Source organism: Vipera berus (assembly GCF_964194415.1).
Source record: "Vipera berus genome assembly, chromosome: 5".
Lineage (NCBI taxonomy): Eukaryota > Metazoa > Chordata > Lepidosauria > Squamata > Viperidae > Vipera > Vipera berus.
In genome coordinates, this window is record NC_138207.1 from 91,171,464 (window position 1) to 91,194,158 (window position 22,695).

A 22,695-nucleotide genomic window follows, 5' to 3' on the forward strand; every position below is an offset into this window, starting at 1 on the left:
GAGGGAGATACAGAATATAGAAAAAGCAAGGGGTCAAGATTGAATTGTAACTTATCACTAGTAACATGCACTTCTTAGGAACACAAAACACACATGCCATCATTTAACAAGCCTCATTAAGTTTAAAAAAAGATTGAAAACAGGAGAACTAAAAATACTTCTATGATGATTTTTAATAAAAATATACTATTCTGTTTCAAGTTTTATTTGTATGAATAACATTGCTTTCCACCTTGGCATGTATTCTATGTAAGCTAATATTTAAATTTGTCATTTACATAAAACATATAGACATCAGTAGTGACTAATTGTTCCTAGCTATATACTACATTAATTGATTTGAACATGTTAATTAAAAAAATAAAAGGAATTATATTATCTGATTTTATAAAATAATGTAGAAAAAATCAGGAAGGAAATGTACATGTAAAAAGCTTCATTGTTAATATGTACTATATTTTGTTGACTGATTTATCAATTTAAAATTCATAGTTTTGGATGGCTTGCAAAAATCTATTAAAATAGCTATACAAACAGTTATTAAAAGATAGTACAACAGAACAATAAAAACAAATGCAAAGGCTTAAATAGACCCATCGGTTTTAAGCAGTGCTTTTTTTCTATAAAAAAAAAGGTGCCGGAACTCACCTTGTTAATCTTTTATTTATATAATTTTATTTATATAATTTAAAAAATATATATTTACTGATTATCTGGATTTTTGTCACTCAGCCTTAGCTGCACAATCACTGGGAAGCGGGATGTATTAAAATATAACACAAATTCCACCCCTTATATCACAACACCAGTACAAAAGGGGGAAGCTTGTATTGTGGTAGTTTTATTGTATTATTACTGTATTCTGGAACTGAGTACTGTAGATTATTTTTGAAAATAGGCAAATCCTTGTCTGGTTTTTTATGGATTCACACATTATGCTGAGCTTGTTTATGCTTGTTTAACTGTAATAAATCACCATTGGCAGGATTCATACATATGGACCCACAGTCTAGGTCAGGGGTGTCAAACTCAATTTCATTGAGGGCCACATCAGCATTGCGGTTACCCTCAGGGGGCCGGGTGGGTATGGCCAGGGTGGGCGTGGCCTACTGGGTGGGCGTGGCTAGAGTGTGTATGGCCTACTGGGTGAGCATGGCCAGCTCTACATCATTCGCATCAAGGTGCCTATGGGGGCCTGGGCAGGAGTGGGACAGATCTGAGGGTCTCTGGTGGAAGGAGGGTCTCTGGGCCAGGGCCAAGGCAGTGGGGGCCGTTCCCTCACTGTTTCCAGGATGGCTTCGCGGGCCATATGAAACCACTTCGCGGGCCGGATCTGGCCCCCGGGCCTTGTGTTTGACATGTCTGGTCTAGGTATACTATATTTATTCATATATATACCATAAATTATGCATCTAATCTGGATTTGCCAAACATGCTAAAGTGGATCAATCATTTGCTGCTTAAAGTGATGTTAGAATCCAGTCATTGCATAGCAACGTTTATGACACAGTGTATGTCCTAAATAAGTCAGTTTGGGGCATACTCAGGAAACTATGGCCTAACAATATGTCTGAACTTATATAGACTATCCTCCCCTTCTGCTTGCAAGGAAACCTGATCTTGTACTGAGGAAAGCCCAAGTCTCCGATCCATTCAGCCACCTCCTTAGGGGTCCAGGATAAATACAAGGGACCAACCTGATGAAGACCTGTCTCATTTGCAGCCAGAGTTAGGCAGGAACTCCATATTCGGGGAGGCCTGAGAAGTGGCCTCTCTCAGAGAAAGCAGTGTATGTTCGGCTTTTCCCGGCTGCTTCCAGATCATTTCACCTGTCCCTGGTCGACTTCGGGGGCTTTTTTATCTTGCTTTCTCATGTCGGATGAACCGGCTGCTGCGGCTGGGCTGGGCGTCACTGGCGAAGTCCCCTGGGGCTGGAACCGGAGCAGCTGGTGCTGTGGGAGCCACAGGGCCCACTCTACATGGGGTTGCGTGGGGCAGGCATTGTCGCTGGTGGGGCAACGTCACTGGGGGAGCGGCTGCGGGTGGGGGCAAGAAGGGTGATGGTGGCAGGCTGCCCCTCGGGGCCGGACCTGGTGCCAGAGCAACTGGTGCTGTGGGAGCCGCAGGGCCCGTTATACATGGTGGGGCTGCATGGGGTGGGCGGTGGAGGAGGCGGCAAGTGTCATGGGCCAGGTGCTCCAGGGTGGCCACGTAGGGGTGCAGGGCAAGGCGGCGGTGCAGGTCCAGCACCAGGTAGGCCACCAGATGGCCCGGCCCATAGAAGATCAGCTGCCCACCATGCCCCAAGTGCACTACCTCTGTGCCCAGCGCCCTCAGCTGCCCCGCCAACACCACCCACCCTTCCGTGTAGAGTGGGCCCCATGGCTCCCACAGCACCAGCTGCTCTGACACTGACCCCGGCCTTGGGCAGCCCACCACTGCCACCCCCCACGCCCCTGTCCACAGTCACCCTGCCAGTGCTGCCTCCACCCTGCCGCCCACCCCATGCAGCCCTGCCATGTAGAGTGGGCCCTGAGGTTCACACAGCACCGTGGCATCGCTGCTCCTGTCTCTTCCAGGTATCTTCAGGACTTAAAAAGAGGTGGAGAGGAAATTGTGTCTGCCAAGCTTCTCCTCCCCATTGGGCCAAGGGGCTTGCAGAGGGCAGGGTGGACTTGACAAATGCAAGTTATCTGAGGAAGGGGTTTCTTCACAATTGCGTTTTCTCCTTCTGACTTGTGGTCAGCCTGGCTGACACGAGGTGAGCACGAGGCAGGCATGCACAAATTAAAATAAGCAAGAAAATTGTAAGAGAATTTGCTTAGGCAAATTCAAATCACCTGATGGACTACATCCCAGATTTCTGAAGGAGCTGACAGATGTGATTTCGGAACCATTGAACCATATGTTTCAGATATCCTGGAGTACCAAGGAATTACCAGAGGACTAGAAAAGAACTGATGTGTTTCCCATTTTCAAAAGGGGGAAAAATCCAGGAAACTACAGACCAATCAGCCTGACATCAACACCTGGGAAGATCCTGGAAAAGATAATCAAGCAACAGATCTGTGAACACTTATAAGCGAGCAAAGTTATAACCAGAAGCCAACATTGGTTTGCCAAAAACAGATTATGCCTAACAAAGTTTATTTCATTCTTTGAGAAAGTGACTAAATTAATGGACCACTGAAATGCTGTGAACATAGTATACTTGGATTTAAGTAAGACCACAACCTATAGTTTGGCAAGCTAGAAAAAATGTGACATAGACAACATCACCACCAAATGGATTTGTAACTGACTGACAAACCATATTCAACATGTAGTCCTTAATGGAACTACATCTACATGGAGGGAAGTAAGCAGTGGGGTGTCCCAGTGTTCTGCTTTAGGCCCAATACTCTTTAATATTTTCATAAATGATTTAGATGAGGGAATAGAAGGGGAAGTAATCAAATTTGCAGATAACACTAAGCTGGCAGGAATTGCCAACATCCAGGAAGAAAGGCCCAAGATCCAGATGGATCTTGAGAGATTTGAACACTGGGCCCTATCTAACAAATTGAAATTTAACATAAAGTAAAATCTTACACTTACACTTCACCTAATCTATACCAAATGTACAGGTATAGATTAGGTGAAACCTGGCTCAATAGCAATAACGGTGTGACTCCTACGAGTTTCTTGGACTGCAAGTCAATGAAACCGGTCAGTCCTAGAGGAGATCAACCCTGAGTGCCTGGAGGAATGTTGTCCGTGGGGTTGCGATTGGTCAGACATGACTTTGCAACTAACAACAACAACATTGCTCACAACTCCTCTGAGCCCATTCAGTTGCTTTCCTAATGCCACACATTAGGTTCAGTCTGGGATTTCATAGTTAGAAAATTCAGTTTGGGCAGCGCCTTATCCTGCTTATGAATCAGATCACCTTGCTTCCCTTTATCTTCAGTTTCAAGATGGTGGTAGATCAAAGTTATAAGGGTCAATGTTTGTGGCTGAAAAATTAGTTTAACCAAAATGTAGAGATAAGCTATGCTAGGGGTCCTCAAACCTGGACCTTTTATGACTTGTGGACTTTAACTCCCAGGCATGTTGGCTGAGGAATTCTGGGAGTTGAAGTCCACAAGTCACAAAAGGGCCATGTTTGAAGACCCCTGAGCTATGCCTTCTATTCCAGCTGAGTTATATGTGTCTCATCACAGAAAAGAAACTTAGATACACCAAGTTTCTTCAAATTTCTAGATTAAATGGCATCATGAGTAAAAACTGATGCCACACAGTGACTGATTTACAAAATTTACTAGTGGAAGTGGGTAGAGGGAAGTAAATGTGTCTACGTTTAGTAAGAGTACCTGTGAAAAAAGATTTTGAGATAGCAATTAATTGCAAATTCATGAGCTAATGATGTGATGTACTGTATTTTTCTGTGTATAAGATGTTATTTTTTCCTGCAAACACCCTCTTCAAAAATCAGGTGCATCTTATACATGGAAAAATAATGGTAACCTCCGCAGCCCAGGGCATGCCTGTGTGGGTTGCCATGCTGCCTGGTGAAAGGTGTCAAGCCCCTGTGGGCTTGCCACTAACGGGAGGGGGGAGGGGGCAAGATCTTCAGCCGGCCGAACTTATGGATTTGCTGGCTTAGCTGTTCAGTGCTCCACTGAACAGCTGATTGGCACAGAGAGCGTCTTATACAAGGGTGCATCTTATAGAGGGAAAAATACGGTACCTATAAAAAAGTTAAATATAATTTTGGTCTGGATGAACAGAAGTATAATTTCCAAACCATGAAAAGTATAGTTCAGATCTGGGCATTTTATGGCCTGTGGGCCAATCCAGTTCTTTTGCTATCCTTGTTTGATCTGCAGTGGAGGCTTCAGCAATCATGGCCTATTGGTTCAGCCCTCTACAATAGTTGCAAGTTTGCATATGGCTTGGGAATTTTCCTTGGGAAAATTAATGCCCATCACTTAAACCTGCTTTGCTCAGATCCTGTCTTAAGTACTGAGTCCACATCTGGGGACAATGCTTTAAGAAAAATTCAGAGATCTGGGAAAAGATTCAGAGAAAATGACCAAGGGACAATATAATAAACAAGATTGAAGGAGTTGGGATATAGATGACTGGGGAGGATGTGTTACTGCCTTTCAAATCCAGAAAGGCAGATTCCTTCATGTCCAGAGTACAAAACACAAAATACATGATCTGGGTTACAGGAAAGCAGATTCTAATAGTGTACTATGTGAGAAAAAAAAACTTCCTAATGGTTTGACAATAAAATTTATTACTCAGAAGGTAATTCAGTTTCCATTCATTTGATAGCTGCAATTAGGGGCTAGACAGCTTTCTGTTGGAATGCTTTCATTTCATACTCTGTTGAACATTTAGATAATGTAAATCAGGGGTGTCAAACTCGCAATGTCACATGACGTGTTGTGACATATCGCGACTTTTTTCCCAATTGCTGGCAATGGGGTGGGCACGGTTACAGCATGATGCATCCAGCCCGCAGGCCAGTAGTTTGACACCCCTGATCAAAATGGTCCCATTTAACTTTAGGATTCTCCAAACCCAAACTTATATCCATTGATATGTAACATCTTTGTGAAGTGCTAAGAAATTCATAGGTAGGTTTTGAGCAGATTATCATCTATACCAGACATGTCAAACTGCCGGCCCACAGGCTGGATGTGTCACACTGAAACCACACCCATCCCATTGCCGGAAATGGGGAAAAAGTCCTGATATGTCATGCAACATCACTTGATGTCACGAGTTTGACATGCCTCATCTATACACTGTTAGCTATACTTTTTTCCTACAAGCTTCAGAGTTGGCTGTCTCAGAGACTGTATGTGTCTTTTGGCTGTAAAATATTGGATTGCCAGAGCAAGCTGAAATTGAATGTGGACTTCAGAAAGTTGTCACTGATTCCAGGAGCTGAATCTGGGGCATGTGCTTCAGCTCCAAATGTTGTATTTCCCTCTTGGGATCAATGTTGCAATTTTGGAGTTTCCTTGGATTAGGCACTGATTCTGGTCAGCTTCACTGAATCATTTACAATGAGGTTTTAATAATCTTTAGCTAAAAAGCCAGGTGTGCCTATTTAATGGAGGAGAGAGAGACCTGACGTTGGTGACGTGCACTTGGATTTCATTCAAAATGCACTATAAACCATTTTTGGGGGGTTGACTCTTGAAGATGGTCTACTGATTACAATTGCCTCAGAATGCAGCCATATGGATGAATCTTGCTACTGATATCTTGTTACTGTTTGTTTTCTAGGCTGAATTCAAAGTTCTCACTGTGGTATAATAAACCTAGCATGATTCACAGTCCAAAATTAACTGCAAAGTATTTGCTTCTATCCCACATGCCCTGCTTTCTTAAGACTTTCAATAGGGCACTCTCTGTAGGTCCTGACACAAATTTGTTTAATACCAACAGTTTACACTGCTTTTTCAATATAATAAAAATTAGCATGCCTTTGTGGATGAGGCTGGCTTTCTCCTTGTTCAGGAGACTTCCCAAAACATTTCCAATCATGTTTTTTAGTTTAGAAGATTTTATTTTTTATGGGTTTACTTGACTGAATTTTAGATGCTAGAGCCACAGAATGGAAGAGGATGGCAAAAAAAAAAGATGCATTGTGTTTGTTTAAAAGTAGAAGTAGATACAGATTACTGCCCAGTGAGAGATCAAAATTAAGACTATGAGGTCAGAAGTTGGGAAAGTAGCTCATAACATGCTATATTGTCAGGAGGCTTGCAAAAGTTGAGTAGCAAGTCTATGCAAAGCTTTTGGAAGAGATGTTTCACAATGCCCAGAAGTACATACCAAGGCCCATTTTGAATTGCGAAACCAGCTGGATCCTTTGGAAGGCTTGGGCAACTTCACTGGAAAAGGTTTTAGCTGTCTCTTCAGAAAACAAGCAGTATTCTCAAGATTAACTGAGTTGCAGTTAAGTTACATGGTGTTGTGTCTGTTGATCAGAGCTTAGTTCAGTGACCATAGCTTGGCTGTTATCTACAATGGCCTCAATAGCAGGAAACACTTTTAATTGTGTGTTAACTAAGCTTGTCAAGAGGCTTCAGAACTCATTCATTGCCATGAGCATATTATTATATAACAGAATATTCTATAAATGATAGGTTTAATTCAGAACACCTCAGGCAGATTTTGGATGCACAGACTGATGAATAGATACATTTATACTAAGTATACATACATTATATTGTTGTATTGATTTTTGAAAAGTTCCAGGTCTGACAAGCTGTAATGAGATTTTCGAACTTTGGGCTGTGATCAATGAAAGGAATATTATTGGCCTGCTGAATTGATATAAGCCCTCTCCATGGATTGCTTGGCTCCCAGGCTGCTCCAGCCCCCCACATATAGGATTCCATCAGACACTTAACCTCTTTTAGAGTGTCATCAGGCTAAAAGGAATCTAATAGTGACACAGGACTTGTGCGTATCTCTCCGGCACTATTGCTTTCCTGTCACAAATAATTTATAGCTTTCTATTTCCATTCCTTTTCCTGCACCCCATCACTGCTTCCTGGGGCTGCTGCAGGGGGAGGCATGAGCAGAGATGCGGGATCAATATGCTCACACATGCAGAACTTTATAGTGCAGCCTGGCAGCAGAACAATGGTGAAATTTGTCCTTTCCTAGTTTGAGTGCAGAATAGCTCTAGAACATACCTCCTTCACTACAAGCTTTGTGTTATCTCAATGCTACAGTGGAGGGGACATTTCCCCTGTGCTCTGCCCTAAGGTGCTTTGGTTGAGGGTGTCCAGAAGAATGCAAAAACCAGGTACTCCTGAAGAAGTCATATGGACATAATGGCCATGGCTTCTCACTGTAGTCTGCTCTTTTGAAACAAACTTCCTCTGAGTGTAGACATTCATTGCATTATGCTGAACAGATGTTTTAAATTGTATTACTGGAGACAGATTTTTCCTTGCAAACAGTCAAATGTTGGCCATTTGTATATCTTGTGCTGCTAACAAATATAATAGTAACTATGCTTTCTGTAAAGAAATGTTTCATTTCTGGGTGAGATTCACAAAGAATTTAATTCATGTTTCAGATTCCCTTTCTTTTTAAAAGATTAATTATTGAATGCATGCTTCTATAAATGATCTTATTTAAGATCAAAAATAAGGATATATTGATTATTCAAAGGTACACACAGTAATTGTGTAGGTACATAGAGAAACTATTTTGGGAGAAGTAATCCTGGCTTATTTCCTCTTGTTTGAGGTCAAAGCAGATGGGAGAAATGCTGCAAAATGGGTTAATCAGCTCCAAAAGTACTTCCAGTAATTTGAAGTAAAGAGTTAAATTAGCAAGCATTCCTCCAGTCCCCGAATCAGCAGAAAAGCATGCTGACATAATGGCAGAACTCTATTCTGACTCAAGGACAGGCATTCCTCTTAAACTTATAATCTCTGACCCTTTAAAAGCAATGATTGGTGGCTTGTCCAGCTGCTTTTCCTCTCCTACCAAGCCTCTTTTGCCAGTGGGAAAAACAATAATTAATCATTGACCTTAAAGTGTGTTGGTATGAGTTTGAAGAGTATAGAAGGGCCCCTGGGATGGAAGTTCTAGATGTCAGGAGGAGCCAGTAGATGCAACTAACTGATGCAAAGTAGTATTAGCACCCAGCAGCCATGGCCAGCAACACTTGAACCAGCTAGTGCCCTTTGACTGGGCCTTTGAGTGATACTCAGGCTAAAGAGGGAAATGACAGTAAGCAGGACTCTTTTCAATTGCAGTATAGCTCCCACGTATCACAAATCAGCAAAGTTACAAAGGAATTGCTAGCAACAGCTCTGTAGCAGTGTCAAAAACCCTGCAGATTTGTGATGCTGTGTTGTGTTGCTGGCAGAGCCCAGAAGTGTACATGGAATATGAAAATGGCACGGAAATGTGAAAATGAACTCCCCCCCCCCACCTACAACAAGTAATAAAACCAAGAGAAAATACTGTCTCAACTATGTGAAATCTGTCAGAACCTGGGTCCCTTTCTTGATTCAAATTCATCATTATTAAAGGTCTAAGACTGCTAGATATATCCTCTAAAGTTGTTAGTGAGGCTATCTTTGTGCTATGATGAGCAGGACATGATGATACTGTTGCTAGAACAGGGTTCTTCAAACATATAGATCAAGATGCATGCATAAATCCAATAAGATTAGAAACTACCATTTCAGTTCCTACAGCTGGGGTCTTCAAACTTGGCCCTTTGCCTGGCTGAGGAATTCTGGGAGTTGAAGTCCACAAGTCATAAAAGGGCTAAGTTTGAAGACCCCTGTGCTAGAGTCTGGAGAAGGTTTATTATAAGGTCCCATTATTTTCTGCATTTGCAGAGCCAGTATTCTTAAATAGAACAGTAGCTGTAATCCTAATCACTAGATGTTCTGAGGGAAAGAAATGGGGAAAATTCTCCGGTTATGAATTACTTAAAAATGGCTTTATGCACACAGCATTCAGCATTTGTGTTAAAGAGGAGCATCCCTTTGTAAGCAATGGCACATAGAGCTGAGAATAAATAGGCAGAAGCAGCCTTTTTTCATGGGTTGGAGATGTTGTTCTTACCATATTGGTTCTTTCTCCATGTTTACCTGCTTAAGAACTTTCAGAAGGCTAATGAAATAGCAAAGTTTGTTAGCTAATAATTCTAGTTTTAATTATGCAGTTTTTAAATATATTTGTAACAAGTGTTAAATGTCTAGATCAGGGGTGTCAAACTGCCAGCCTGCGGGCCGGATGCATCATAGCAAAACAATGCCCACCTCATTGCTGGCAATGGCAAAAAAGTCGCGATACGTCACGACACGTCACATGACGTTGCGAGTTGGACACCCCTGGTCTAGATTTTCATTTGATCGGCTTCCGGTGGCGACGCGACGCCGAAGACAGCCGTTTTCAGGCTGCCCGCTCCGCAGCTGTGTTTTTCCATCGTAAACAGCGCCGATCAGCTGTTTAGATGGATTTGAAGCCCCCTCCTCGGGAGAAGAGGAGGGGGTGAGGCCCCAGGTAGGGGTTGAGCTCTCCGGGGCCGCCTGAGCTGAGAGTTTGGGCGGCTGAAGGATTGAGCCCCCCCGAAGCCTGGGTTGCTCCGAGCTGCGCAGCGCCCCTGCTCCGGGATTTATGGAGCAGAGCCAGGCGTTAGCAACCACCCCTGCCAAAAGGAAATACTTTTGATTATCAAGATGCAGGCAGAGCGGTACAGGAGGTCAAGGTGATGTGGACTCTTATCTTTACTCTCTAGCTCAATGGATTTTATAGCTTTAAAGTGAAAGTGCGCAATAAGTGAAAGTGGGGGAAGATGGCGGCTAAAACTTCTAAAGCTCTTCGGAGTGCGGGGTCTTCCCTGGTGCAACAGACCTCATTGCAAGCTTTGCTTCCTCCTGCACCTCCTCCGGCATTGACGCTTAAGGATTTACAAGATGCTCTTGGAAAGCATTCACAATTGATGTCTGACATGATGGATGAAAAGCTGAAAAAGTTGGAGGAGAAACTGGAGAAGAAGATGGAAGAGAAGTTTAGAGCAATGTGGGTGGACATGTTGTCTATGATTGAATCTGTAGCTGAATGTGTGCAACAGCTGGATGAAAAAGTGAAGGATCTCAGTCAAAAGAACTCTATATTAGAAGCAAAGGTATCAGAAAATGAAAATATAAGGGATAAAATGGACGGAGAATTGAGCCTTGCTCAGTATCATCAGATGCAGTATGCTATTAGAATCAGGGGTTTAAAGGAGAACTGTAAAGAAGATTTAAAGCAGCTGATTTCTGAGGCTCTGGAAGGGGTATTGGGCCAGCCAGCATCTGAAATTGAGGGAAATATGGACAAAATGTTTCGTGTAAATTCATGGATTGCAAGACAAAGGAAGTTACCCAGAGATGTGGTGGTCTATTTTACAAAGAGAGTAATTAGAGATGAAGTTATTCAAGCTGCCTATGATACTAAACTGGTAGTGGCTGAGCAAGAAGTCTTGGTTTTAAAAGAGATTCCTCCGAAGATTTTAAGGAGAAGGAAAGATTTTGCATTTTTAGTACAGGAACTTAAGAAATGTGATATTAAGTTTAGATGGGAGATTCCAGTTGGACTGGTGGTGACGCATGAAGGTAAAAGACATCGTCTGGTTACTGTGGCCCAGGCACGTGATTTTTATAGCAATGTGTTAAAAGCAACCCCCCTATCATTTTTGGAAGCTGTTAAGGGATACGGCGAGGGAAAGCTTCAAGATGTTGCAGACAGACAGATAGAGGACAATGGTGTTGGAGTGGATCAAGATACAGTTTCATTGGATGTTGCAGGAGGCCAGAGGAAGACGCGTGCCGCCCTAAGAAGAGCGAGACGAGAGCAAGAGCAAGACCAGCAGATAGTTATGGAATCTCCAAAGTGTATTTACAGTGAAGATGTGGGAGGGGCGCGGTCCAAAGAAGTTTTGGGGGTCATGACAGACGTGCTCCAAAAGTTTTGGGGCATTAAGATTGCTGATTAAATTTTTAAATTAGTATCTTAATGGATTAAATTTATCATAGAGGAGAAAGAAAGTTTTTTTTTAATATTTAACACAATTTAAGATGGATGTTATTTGCTTGTTAGAAAAGTATATTAGGGTTATGGACTAAAAGTGTGTGTTGAACTAAGAATGGGTATGCAAGCTCCTAATTAATAACAAGTTGTCTTACAAACTGCTTAACCCTTTTTTTTTTTACTCTTTTTATTTGAACTCAAGGATGACTTGGAACTGCGAGACATTTGGTGTGATACATGCAAGAATTATTTTTGATTATGGTTTAGTTTGGTTGGAGATTATTAAGGTTAATAGATAGGCACTTTTGGCGCGTAACTGAGAATTTGTTTATTTTTTTTCTTTGAAATTAATATGAATAAGGACTGGGATTAAGAAAATCTATTCTGAGTAAAGCTCTTTTCTGTTTTTCTCTTTTTCTTTTTTACTTTATTTGTAATATTAATATTGTTTGTATTCATTTTACATGAGCTAGAGGGAGATAGAACTAATAGTTTATTGCTGATAACATTTATTGCTTATGTTTGTTTTTTGATTTTATACCCTGTATTTAGCTCTGGGAAGTCGGGGGGGGGGAGGGAATGGGGGGAAGGGATAGGGAGGGTTGGGTGGGGGTGGGGGAGGGGGATTAAAGTTAAAATGTATTGTAAAACTTTTTAAATAGATTTTCATTTGATCCTTTTTTAAAAAAAAAGTGTATTACTTTTGCCCTCTATTGCCCTCTAGCCTAATTTAAATAAATTCTTTGTGTTATTAAATAACAACAAAATCACATTTGAATCCTGTTCATTCTGCTAATGTCATCTCTAGACCTGCCTGAATCATTCCCATTTTAGCTCTCTTTTCTGCCTGGTGTGGCTTTGGGGAATCCTCCCAAATACAGAAGTATTCCTTTATCTTTTGGGCAATTTACCTTTTCACATTTTTGACGTCTTTACAATCTAATATGGTAGCTGGCCTCCTCGGGTTGTCTTGTTTTGAAGCTGTAATACAATAATTTGTTAGTTTTCTGGTTTTATCTGTTTGTTGTGCATTTTACATTTAGTTTTATTTCTGTTAACGTGTTTTGTAGCATTATTTCCTGCAATGCTATTCAGCAACTTTTCTTTTTTACCATAACATTGCTAACAATACCAGCATTGCTCATTTTTATCTTTTAATATTCCAAAATATATTAAATTCATCAGAAGGTTTATTTAGCTGGTCTTAAAGCCTTTCAAAGCCAAAGAGCCAGTGCTTGTCCGAGGACGTCTCCGTGGTCATGTGGCCGGCATGACTAGATGCCAGAGGCGCACGGAACGCTGTTACCTTCCCACCAGAGTGGTCCTTATTTTTCTACTTGCATTTTTACATGCTTTCGAACTGCTAGGTTGGCAGAAGCTGGGACGAGTAACAGGCGCTCACTCTGTTACGCGGCACTCGGGATTGGACCCGCCAAACTGCCGACCTTCTGATCGACAAGCGCAGCATCCTAACCCACTGAGCCACCACGTCTCTTCGGCTTAGAAATGGAGATGAGCACCGGCCCCTAGAGTTGGAAATGACTAGCACGCATGTGCGGGGGAACCTTTACCTTTACCTTTAAAGCCTTTCAGGGAGCCTGAAGTGATATAGGGGGGGGGTCTCTTCATTCTTCTATCTAATTCCACCATTTATTTTGAAGTGAGAAAAGTATCTTTTGGCTGACTGTTTTGGACAGTTGCTCTGAAGAACCTTGCTTCCAAGTGGCTTGGTGATTCCCAGAATGGATCTTGAGTTTCTCTTGGGATTAAACCCTTTCTTATCAATTCTTTGATTAGTTGTGTTTTGGAACAATTATCTTTCTTTAAGTTCAGGCCATTACATTAGCCAGTTTGTGATCTTCCTTTGCTTTCTTTCCAGGTCTTTCAGTCTGTTTAGATTAGTGTGAGAATACCAGGTTAGCTGGTATGTCCTGTGATATCTTCTGGGGAATAAATATTAACTGTATAGTTATTTAAAATGTAATTACTTATTTATTAGCCATGTACTTAAATGAATTGCTTTATTAGTGTTAAACTTTTATCTTGCCAGTGTAGTGCATCATTATGCTTATCTATTCTATAGATTTATAGATGTCTGTGAGAATTTTTCCAGGGAGAGGCAAAACTGCAGTGTACAAGCTACAACACACCTGTTTCCCTTTTGTGTTGCTAGTTTCTTCGGAGTCATTGGCAGGCAGCATACAAGTTGAATATATACCATGATGATGAAGATGCACACAACAACATGAAATCACAGCTGCTAGTTCTTAGCACTGGCTGGCCATCATATGAATTAAGTTCTTCCAAGAACTTAAGATGTTGTAATGTATTGCAATAGTATATGTGAATCCAAGTAGTATATGTAGAATCCAAGCAACGTGGCCTTTTGTAATTGAAATATAGAAATGTTGTCAATACACAGATGTTCTAAGTGTCATCCAAAGCTTTTTGTCTGGCACCCAGTGTGCTGATTATATGCCAGTCATGAAATAGATGCAACATTTTTAGGAATGTCACATTTTTTTAAAAAAAATAAATCATATGATTTGCCAGGGAAGAAGTTCCATGATGTAGAACACAGCGTTCTATTAAGTGAGATAATCAGTCTTCCTCAGCATTGTCTGCCCAGCTGGTTGCAACTCTCTAGGGTGAAATCTGGAAACTTCTTTGAGCAATGTGCTTGTTTCTTCATCTGGGAAATGTCATCAAGCATCCTTTAGAACAGAGTATTTTAAGCTCAGCAACTTTAAGCTATATGGACCAACTCGCAGAAGTCCCCAGCCAGAAGTTTTGCTATAGAATACAGAATTGTGTACAGAATGTCTGTTGTATTTGATAGTCAGAGAAGTAAATATTCAGGATCAAAGTTTGAGAGGACTTCACATTTACATTTTTAGTCAGCCTTTGTAGTCGGTTTACATGATACAATTTTTGCATTAGCAACACTTTATGCTGGACACCTGCTCTTAGAAATACATTGTTTTTCTTGGAAATGAAATTGTTATATCTGGCCACACACTTAATAAGAAAAACTGATACTATTAGAGAAAAAGTCTACCATTTTTTGGTAACTATCACTGAGCAGGCTGTATAGGTGGTCTGTCAAATAACTAGGCCAGATGTTAAGAATTTGATGCACTTCTTCAATGAGTAATCTTGAGGTCCACACAAAATATTCCTGCTAATGGTTAAAATGCTCAAGAATTGAAGTTCAAGAAGGTTGTTTAAAACAAATACAAACTGGCTAAAGGGTAATGATTTATTTTAAATCCAAGTGAAACAGTAAAAAATCAGATAAAAGAATTCCTAACTGACCTGAATATTATTTTGGAGAGAAAAGCAGTATACAAATCTGCTGAGTTAGGTAGGAGTTGAAGTCTACCCATCTGTAGGGCCCACAACCAGGGACGTTACCTTGAAGAACATCTTCACTTTCGCCAATTTTCCAGGCACTTATGAATTTTGGAACTTTTGGTTTTCCATACAGTATGATTTTCTCTTTCTGCAAAGAATGGAAACAGAGAAAGACAAGGCCCGATGCCTCTGCCTAACCTACAGGTGTTACATGGCAGTGAGCTGTAATGCAGGTTGTATATCACCAGAAAAGTTTGACATGGTGAAAGGGCATATAAATTGTAATAGTAATGATGTCAATGATTATGATTTTCTTTTTTTGGGTGATGGACATCTTTGCAGACTGAGAGGAAAAAGAAATTGACACTCAGATGAGAGTGCCAAATATGAGTTTTTAAATGTATTTACTGTATTTATTTTCTAAGGCTTCTATGTCATTTTAATCAACAAAGACCCAGTGGCTTACAAAACCCTATACAATAAGAGATTTAAAAACAATAATTTGTATCCATTAAAAAGAAAAAGACAATTACAATTAAAATCTATCAGAGCATGAGTATCCATTTGGAGAAAATCAAACAGTGTGAGAGGATTTAATGGAGAAACTGTTACTAAGCATAAAGGGACAGAGAGACACTATGTCCACACATTCAATTGTCATTGAAATGATATTTTTCAAGCATGTGGCAATAAGCATGGAGACATTGCAGCTAGAGCCTCCATCTTTTTTTCATCAGTGCACACATTTATGCACAAATTCTGAAATGACATGGTCGATTAGTAGATCAGCACCTTCCAAATAACAATCTCCTTTTAGGAACAGATTTCTGATCTGATTGAGCTCAGGGGCAAACAGGGGTTCTACATATTGTAGAGTCAAAGAATTGGAAGATGACTCAGAGGTCCACCCAACTGCTCTATGTAAGACTGCAAAATACTTTAGACAGATGTCTATGGTTGAAGGTTTGCAGTTAAGGTGAATATACTATTTCACGAAATACCTATTTCATTATATCAGAGTCACTTGTTGAGATGGATGGCTGTAGAAATCAAATAAATTTATCAATAAATAAATTGGCACTTTTACTTACAGAAAATTCCTTCTAGTATGTAACCTGAAGTTACTTTCCTGGAATTTTTGGTCCTGCCAACTGAAGCAAGAGAGAACAATACCACCTCCTCTTTCATTTGACATCCCTTCAGATATCTTTGGAAAACTGCTTTCCTATCTCCCCTTTCTCTTGCTTTTACAGGCTAAGTGCACCAACTAATTTCAACAGTCCCTCACCATTTTTGTAGCCCTCCTCTTAAGTTGCATCAGGTTGTTGCTATTCTTTGTAGACTGAGTTGATCAGAACTAGACAAGTGGCAGCTGACTAAAACTAAGTAGAATGAAACCATTCCTTCTCGTCATCTGAATCCCATGCTCTTGTTATTCATCCCAAAATAGTGTTTACCTTTTAAGCAGCAACATCCTGCTTGTGTCTGATGTTCAGGCTCATGTTAGTTTTGAAACTGTATAAGAAAAATAGGGACCACTACGGTGGGAAGGTAACAGCGTTCTGTGCACCTTTGGCGTCTAGTCATGCCGGCCACATGACCACAGAGACGTCCTCAGACAAGCGCTGGCTCTTCAGCTTTGAAACAGAGATGAGGTGCCCCTAGAGTTGGAAACGACTAGCACTCATGTGCGGGGGAACCTTTACCTTTACCTTTAAGGTAACTGGTTGTTTTCTTTAACTTCTTAAATTACTGAATGTAGAAGGAAGGAAAGGAAGAAAGAAAGAAAGAAAGAAAGAAAGAAAGAAAGAAAGAAAGAAAGAAAGAAAGAAAGAAAGAAAGAAAGGAAGGAAGGAAGGAAGGAAGGAAGGAAGGAAGGAAGGAAGGAAGGAAGGAAGGAAGGAAGGAAGGAAGGAAGGAAGGAAGGAAGACCTAGAAAAAAATGCAGTTCATGTGTCAAACAAAAGCATTCCTAGATATATTGACATATTATGTAATGACATTATACATTCCACCGCAGGATGAAAGCCCTTTGTTGAAGGTTCATCTATTATGGAGGACCAAGGTGGGTTAATAAATAGAGAATTTTTAGCTTACTATCAGGGAGGCTGAGGGACTGGCCTAAAGTCATTTCAGTTGGCTTCTGTGCCTAAGGGAAGACTAAAACCTGGATCTCCTTGGCCCTAGTATACTACTTTAACAATTATGTCACACTGACTCCTATAATTAAATTCTTAAACCAGTTTGCTTAAGATAAAGAAAAATGGGAGGTTGAGCATAAGATAGTACATGAAGTTTACATTTCTAAATAGTCCTCCAAATAATATTTTCAGTTGCATTTTCAAATAGAAAAAGAGTTTTTCAGATCATACAAAATGAGCAGAAAGCTTTTTCATAACTTGCAAATACACTTTCAAGTTAGGTCAAGTGGCCAGGTGCTGCTCTTGTCACAAAACCAGCAATTAGGGTTAGGGTTTGAGTAGCAAATTCCTAATCATTTTCTAGTTTTTGGAATTTATCAGCAATAATGATGTTGCAAGGTAAATTTAGTTATAGCATCTGTGGGTGCATATGCATTCACCTAGCTGTAAGTGTTCAGTTGGTAGTGCCTTGCATTTCCAATCTTAAATTGATTTTTTCTCATGAGTGTCTCCGATGTGGTTTCTAAAATCTTCACAAAATTTATTAATATTTTTATATACTTTTCCTCATTTATCATACAATGTAAGGATTGAAGGAGATCATTTAGTACAATCTCTTACCCAGTACAAGAAACTCTATTGCAGCGTGTATGACAAATGGCCACCCAATTCTTACATCTAGCAGAGGGGAGTCTACTACCTTTATAAATATATTGAATAGTACAGCCCAGTGGTATATGGTATACCACTTGATACCTTCTAATCTGATGCTGAGCATTAACATACTGTACATTCCTTGAGTACTTGCTCATCCAGATCTATATTCAACCTACATTTTACATTTTACAAGCTGTGCATCCTTTACTAAGTGCATAGAAACCAACTGCTTAAAAACTGTTCCACACTTTTGTATCTGGGTATCTATGAATCTTATTTCCTTAGATGATGTCAGGTTGGCCCTTTTTGCAATTCGCTTTATAATTTGTTTTGGAAATAATTTGTGCAGAGGAGCTGCACAGTTCCATAGTTCTCTCCTAGGTGAACCAGCAATGAATATGGATGCCCAGTATTAATCAGTTGTTAAAAAATAAAATGATTTAATTTATTTATAAATAATAATTTATTTATAACTAAAAATAATGATAAAATGTTTCAGATGACCAGAGGGTCTTTTCATACTCTGCAATTTCTTGGTCTTATAATAAATGATTGTGTTATTATTGTTATCATTATTATTTTATCAGTATACATATATATAGGCTGCTGTGCATGAATCTACCCACTCATAAAATCAAATATTTTATTTGTAGTGCCTCTATCTCAGACTAATGTGTTGTGTTGTTGTGTTATGGTGACAGGATCATCAGAACCAAAGTACAACAGCCTTTCCACCCAACACCGGATGGGAGTGGAACAGGGGTAACTGCACCTGGACATACTATAGGTAAGAGGGAAGCTGTTTAGGTAACATTAAAAAATATCATGAAAGCATCATTAATACTAAAGAAGCCTCTAGTTGGACTTTATTTACCTAGTGTATGGAATCTAGTTGGATTGATGTTAGCTGAATTGGAATTCAGATCCCAAACCACTTAAAATTTATGAATGAATGTTTCATTTAACCTTTTGATGAAATGCTTAAATATTATACATCATGCAGGACATCCCCTTGAACAACAATTGATGTGCTATTCCATAATATTATGAAAGTTTATTTCTCTGAATAAAAGAGCTCTTCTGTATTAATGGTGTCTTATTTTACCCATAAAATTGTTGCCCACAATTCTTTATAGTTTTTAAAGCTGAAAAATAACTCTTACTACTTTCTGAATAAGAGTGTGTGACAGGAATCAATGCAGGCTCAGACAGTTACTATTCCAAGGATTGAAATAAAGTATATTTGTATGTAATGAAACCCCATAGTTGTTCCTCTTAAGAAAATATTTATTTTCATCAAAGGATAAGAGTTTTTGCCAGTTGCATTTCTACCCCAAATTTTCCTTCTTCAACTGCATCTCTTAGTATTATATTTTTGGGGCTGGTGTATGAGAAAATATGTATCTTAAATAATGGTGGGTAACAGATGGCTTATTTTTGAGGCCCTGGAGCCATTTGCAGCTGTGATTGCTAGGAATTTGTAGCATAGTTTGTAAAATATATAAAAATGTATTAGAAACTTTAAAACAATCAGTTTTAACTTCCCAAACATGAGAGAATTGCAGCCCATGTCAGTCAATAGTCCTATCTGATGTAGCCTTCAGCCACAAGAAATCCCCAGCCTTGTTGGAATTTGGCTGAGAAGATTACAAATAGTAATCACATGATCTGAGATGGTGCAACTGTCATAAATTTATGTCAGGAATTTTGATCACTTGGTCATGGGGAGGGTGCAATGGTCATAAGCATGAAAAATGATCATAAGTCTTTTTTTTCCAGTGCTGTTATAATTTTGAATGGTTGTAAGTTGAGGGCTATCTCTACATGCTTTTCCTAAAAGTCATATTTTATGGCATTTTTTTTATTTTTTTATTTTAATTCCATTTATATCCCGCCCTTCTCCGAAGACTCAGGGCGGCTTACAAGCTTAGCAGTAGCCTTCATTCTATGTACTGTATATGCCTGCTTATTAGGGCTTTCACACACACCCCAAGTGGCATTATTACAAAGTCAGCTTAATGGCCCCCAACAATCTGGGTCCTCATTTTACCTACCTCGGAAGGATGGAAGGCTGAGTCAACCTTGAGCCTGGTGGGATGCGAACCTGCACTAATTGCAGGCAGCTGGTGTTACTTAAGGAGGCATTAGCCCACTGCTCCACCAAGGCTCTTTTTTAAAATGCCATAACAGTGGGATTCTTATGTAAATAAAGCTTAGGTCAGTGATGACGAAGCTTTTAGAGACCGAGTGCCCAAAAACTGCCCTGCCCCCGCCCCACCCCCGCTCCACTCCACCTGCCCACCCCCGCTCCGCTCCACCCACCCACCCCCGCCCTCACCCCACCTGCCCTCAGGGCCATCCATGGCCCACCGCAGATCGGCCAGGTGGCCCTGCAGCGCCATGGTGGCCACGCTCTCCGCCCGCACCCTGCAGCATCATCTGCTGCCCAGCTGCCATGTGTTTGGCTGCGCTGCTCCACATGGGCCACACCCAGGGTGACTCTCCTCTGGGGGGGGCTACTGGTGAGGAGGGGGCTGTGGGGGGACGTGAGTCTGGGGCAATGGCATGCATGCCCACAGAGAGGTCTCTGAGTGCCACCTCTGGCACTTGCGCCATAGGTTCGCCACCACTGGCTTAGGTAATGCCAGAAAGAAGAAAAGGTCTTATAGCCATTCTTTGCAGAAGAACCAACATGAACAGCAATACAGCCATTTGAAAATGAAATACCATACAAGCATGAGGAACACTACAACCAAATTCACAATTTAGTGCATGAGATCCAACTCAGAGTTTCCTAGTACACAGATTATATCAAGGAAATAACTAAAGTAAATTGTTATTTGTTTCAACTAAATATTCAACACATTTGGATTTTTAAATCTTTTAAAAAGAGAAATCATGTGGGAAAGTAGGCCTGGAAATTAATATAGGACATTATTGATATTAAATGTATCATATTTAAGGAGATCTCATCTTGAATAAAAGATTATGTATGAATTGCTTAGTGATGTGCTTATTAAAAACAAAGAATATAAAACATAGAATAACACTGTTGGAAGGGACCTTGGAAGTCCTCTAGTCCAACCCCCTGCTTGAGCAGGAGACCCTATACCATTTCAGTCTCTTTTTGAAAGCTTCCAGTGATGGAGTACCCACAGCTTCTGAAGACAAGCTATTTCATTGGTTGATTGCTCTCACTGTTAGGAAATTTCTCCTTAGTTCTAGGTTGCTTCTCTCCTTAGTTAGTTTCCAACCATTGTTTCTTGTCTTATTTTCTAGTGCTTTGGAAAATAGTTTGACCTTCTTGTCATTGTAAGAGCCCCTCAAATGTCATGCTATCATGTCACCCTTAGTCCTTCTTTTCACTATAATAGACATACTCAATTCCTACAACCATTCTTCATGTTTTAGCCTACAGTCCTTGTTGCTCTTCTCTGCATGTATTCAAAAACATAGACTGCAAACTGAATATGAGCAAACAATAATGGTTCAAAAAAGTTACAAAAGGGTGCAATATAGCCAATTACCTTAATAATAACTTAAATTCAATGTTAAGATACATCAACAAAAATGTGATTTCCATGTCTGCTTCAGTCTCATCCTACCTCAAGTACTGAGTCCATTTTGGGGACATATTTAAAAACAATTCAGCCAAACTGGAACAAAGAAAGATGATGAGGATAATAAGAAGACTGTTATATGAAGGAAGATTGAAAGAGCTGGATATGTTTAGCACTGAGAGAAATATGACTGAAGGACAGATCTTAAAAAAAATCTTAAAGGATGTCACAAGAAGATGGCCAAGACTTGTTTTCTTTTGTGAAAATCATGAGACTAATGGCTTTGAGTCACAGGAAGGCAGATTCCACCTGATTGCTAGAAAACTTCCAAACAGAGCAGTTTGTCAGTGAAATTAATATTATAGAGATTAACCTCTGTTTGAAATCCTTTAAAAAGGAAGGATTGTAGGCTCAATGACTTGAATATTCTATTTCTCCTTTGAAATTCTGTAATTCCAAAAAGGAAGTGTGTCATGCTCTAAAACTGGTATATTTTTAGTATTTTTTGTCTCTGGGTGCATTAACAAAAAGATGGAATTATTTCAAACAGATTATGTGACAATCCTCAGTACTGCCTAAGGCAGTTGAAATAGATATACACCTGGCTCAAAAAGAATAACAGAATAACAGAGTTGGAAGGGATCTCGGAGGTCTTCTAGTCCAAACCCCTAGTCAAGGAGGAGACCCTACTAGACAAATGGATGTCCAATCTCTTCTTTAAAGCCTCTAGTTATGAAGCACCCACAATTTCCAGAGGCAAGCCTTTCCACTGATTGATTGTTCTCACTGTCAGGAAATTTCTTCTTAGTTCTGGGTTGGATCTCTCCTTGATAAGATTCCATCCATTACTTCTTGTCCCATACTCAGGTGCTTTGGAGAATAAATTGACCCCTTCTTCTCTGTGTAAAGGTAAAGGTAAAGGTTCCCCCGCACATGTGTGCTAGTCGTTTCCAACTCTAGGGGCCGGTGCTCATCTCCGTTTCAAAGCTGAAGAGCCAGCGCTTGTCCGAGGACGTCTCCATGGTCATGTGGCTGGCATGACTAGACGCTAAAGGCGCACGGAACGCTGTTACCTTCCCACCGTAGTGGTCCCTATTTTCTTCTCTGTGACAGCCCCTCAAATTTTGGAAGACTGCTATCACATCTTCCCTAGTTCTCCTCTTCATTAAACTAAACATACCTACTTCCTACAACCATTTATTGTATGTTTTAGCTTCCAGCCCCCTAATCACCAATAGTCAACCTCAAAAAGTATTCATCAATGGTCATCATCAAAATTAAGAATAGATATCAAGTGGGATATCACAAAATTCAATCCTGGGAATGTTCCTTTTTTTAGCAGGCTTGGATAATGTGATTGCAAAAAAAGCAAATAGAGTTTTATATCAACAAAAATACATTTCCTAAAACACAGGAAGTTTGCA

At 40.2% G+C, this 22,695-nt stretch overlaps 1 protein-coding gene across 2 annotated transcripts in view; it reads left to right on the forward strand.

Moving 5' to 3' along the window:
• PAX2 (paired box 2) overlaps positions 1–22,695 on the forward strand; it is a 176,492-nt gene that overhangs the window by 45,224 nt on the left and 108,573 nt on the right. For both annotated transcript variants that reach the window (XM_081329249.1, XM_081329248.1), the window contains exon 4: positions 18,413–18,498. In XM_081329249.1, the coding sequence (XP_081185375.1) occupies positions 18,413–18,498 (86 nt within the window). The remainder of the gene's footprint in view (positions 1–18,412; positions 18,499–22,695) is intronic.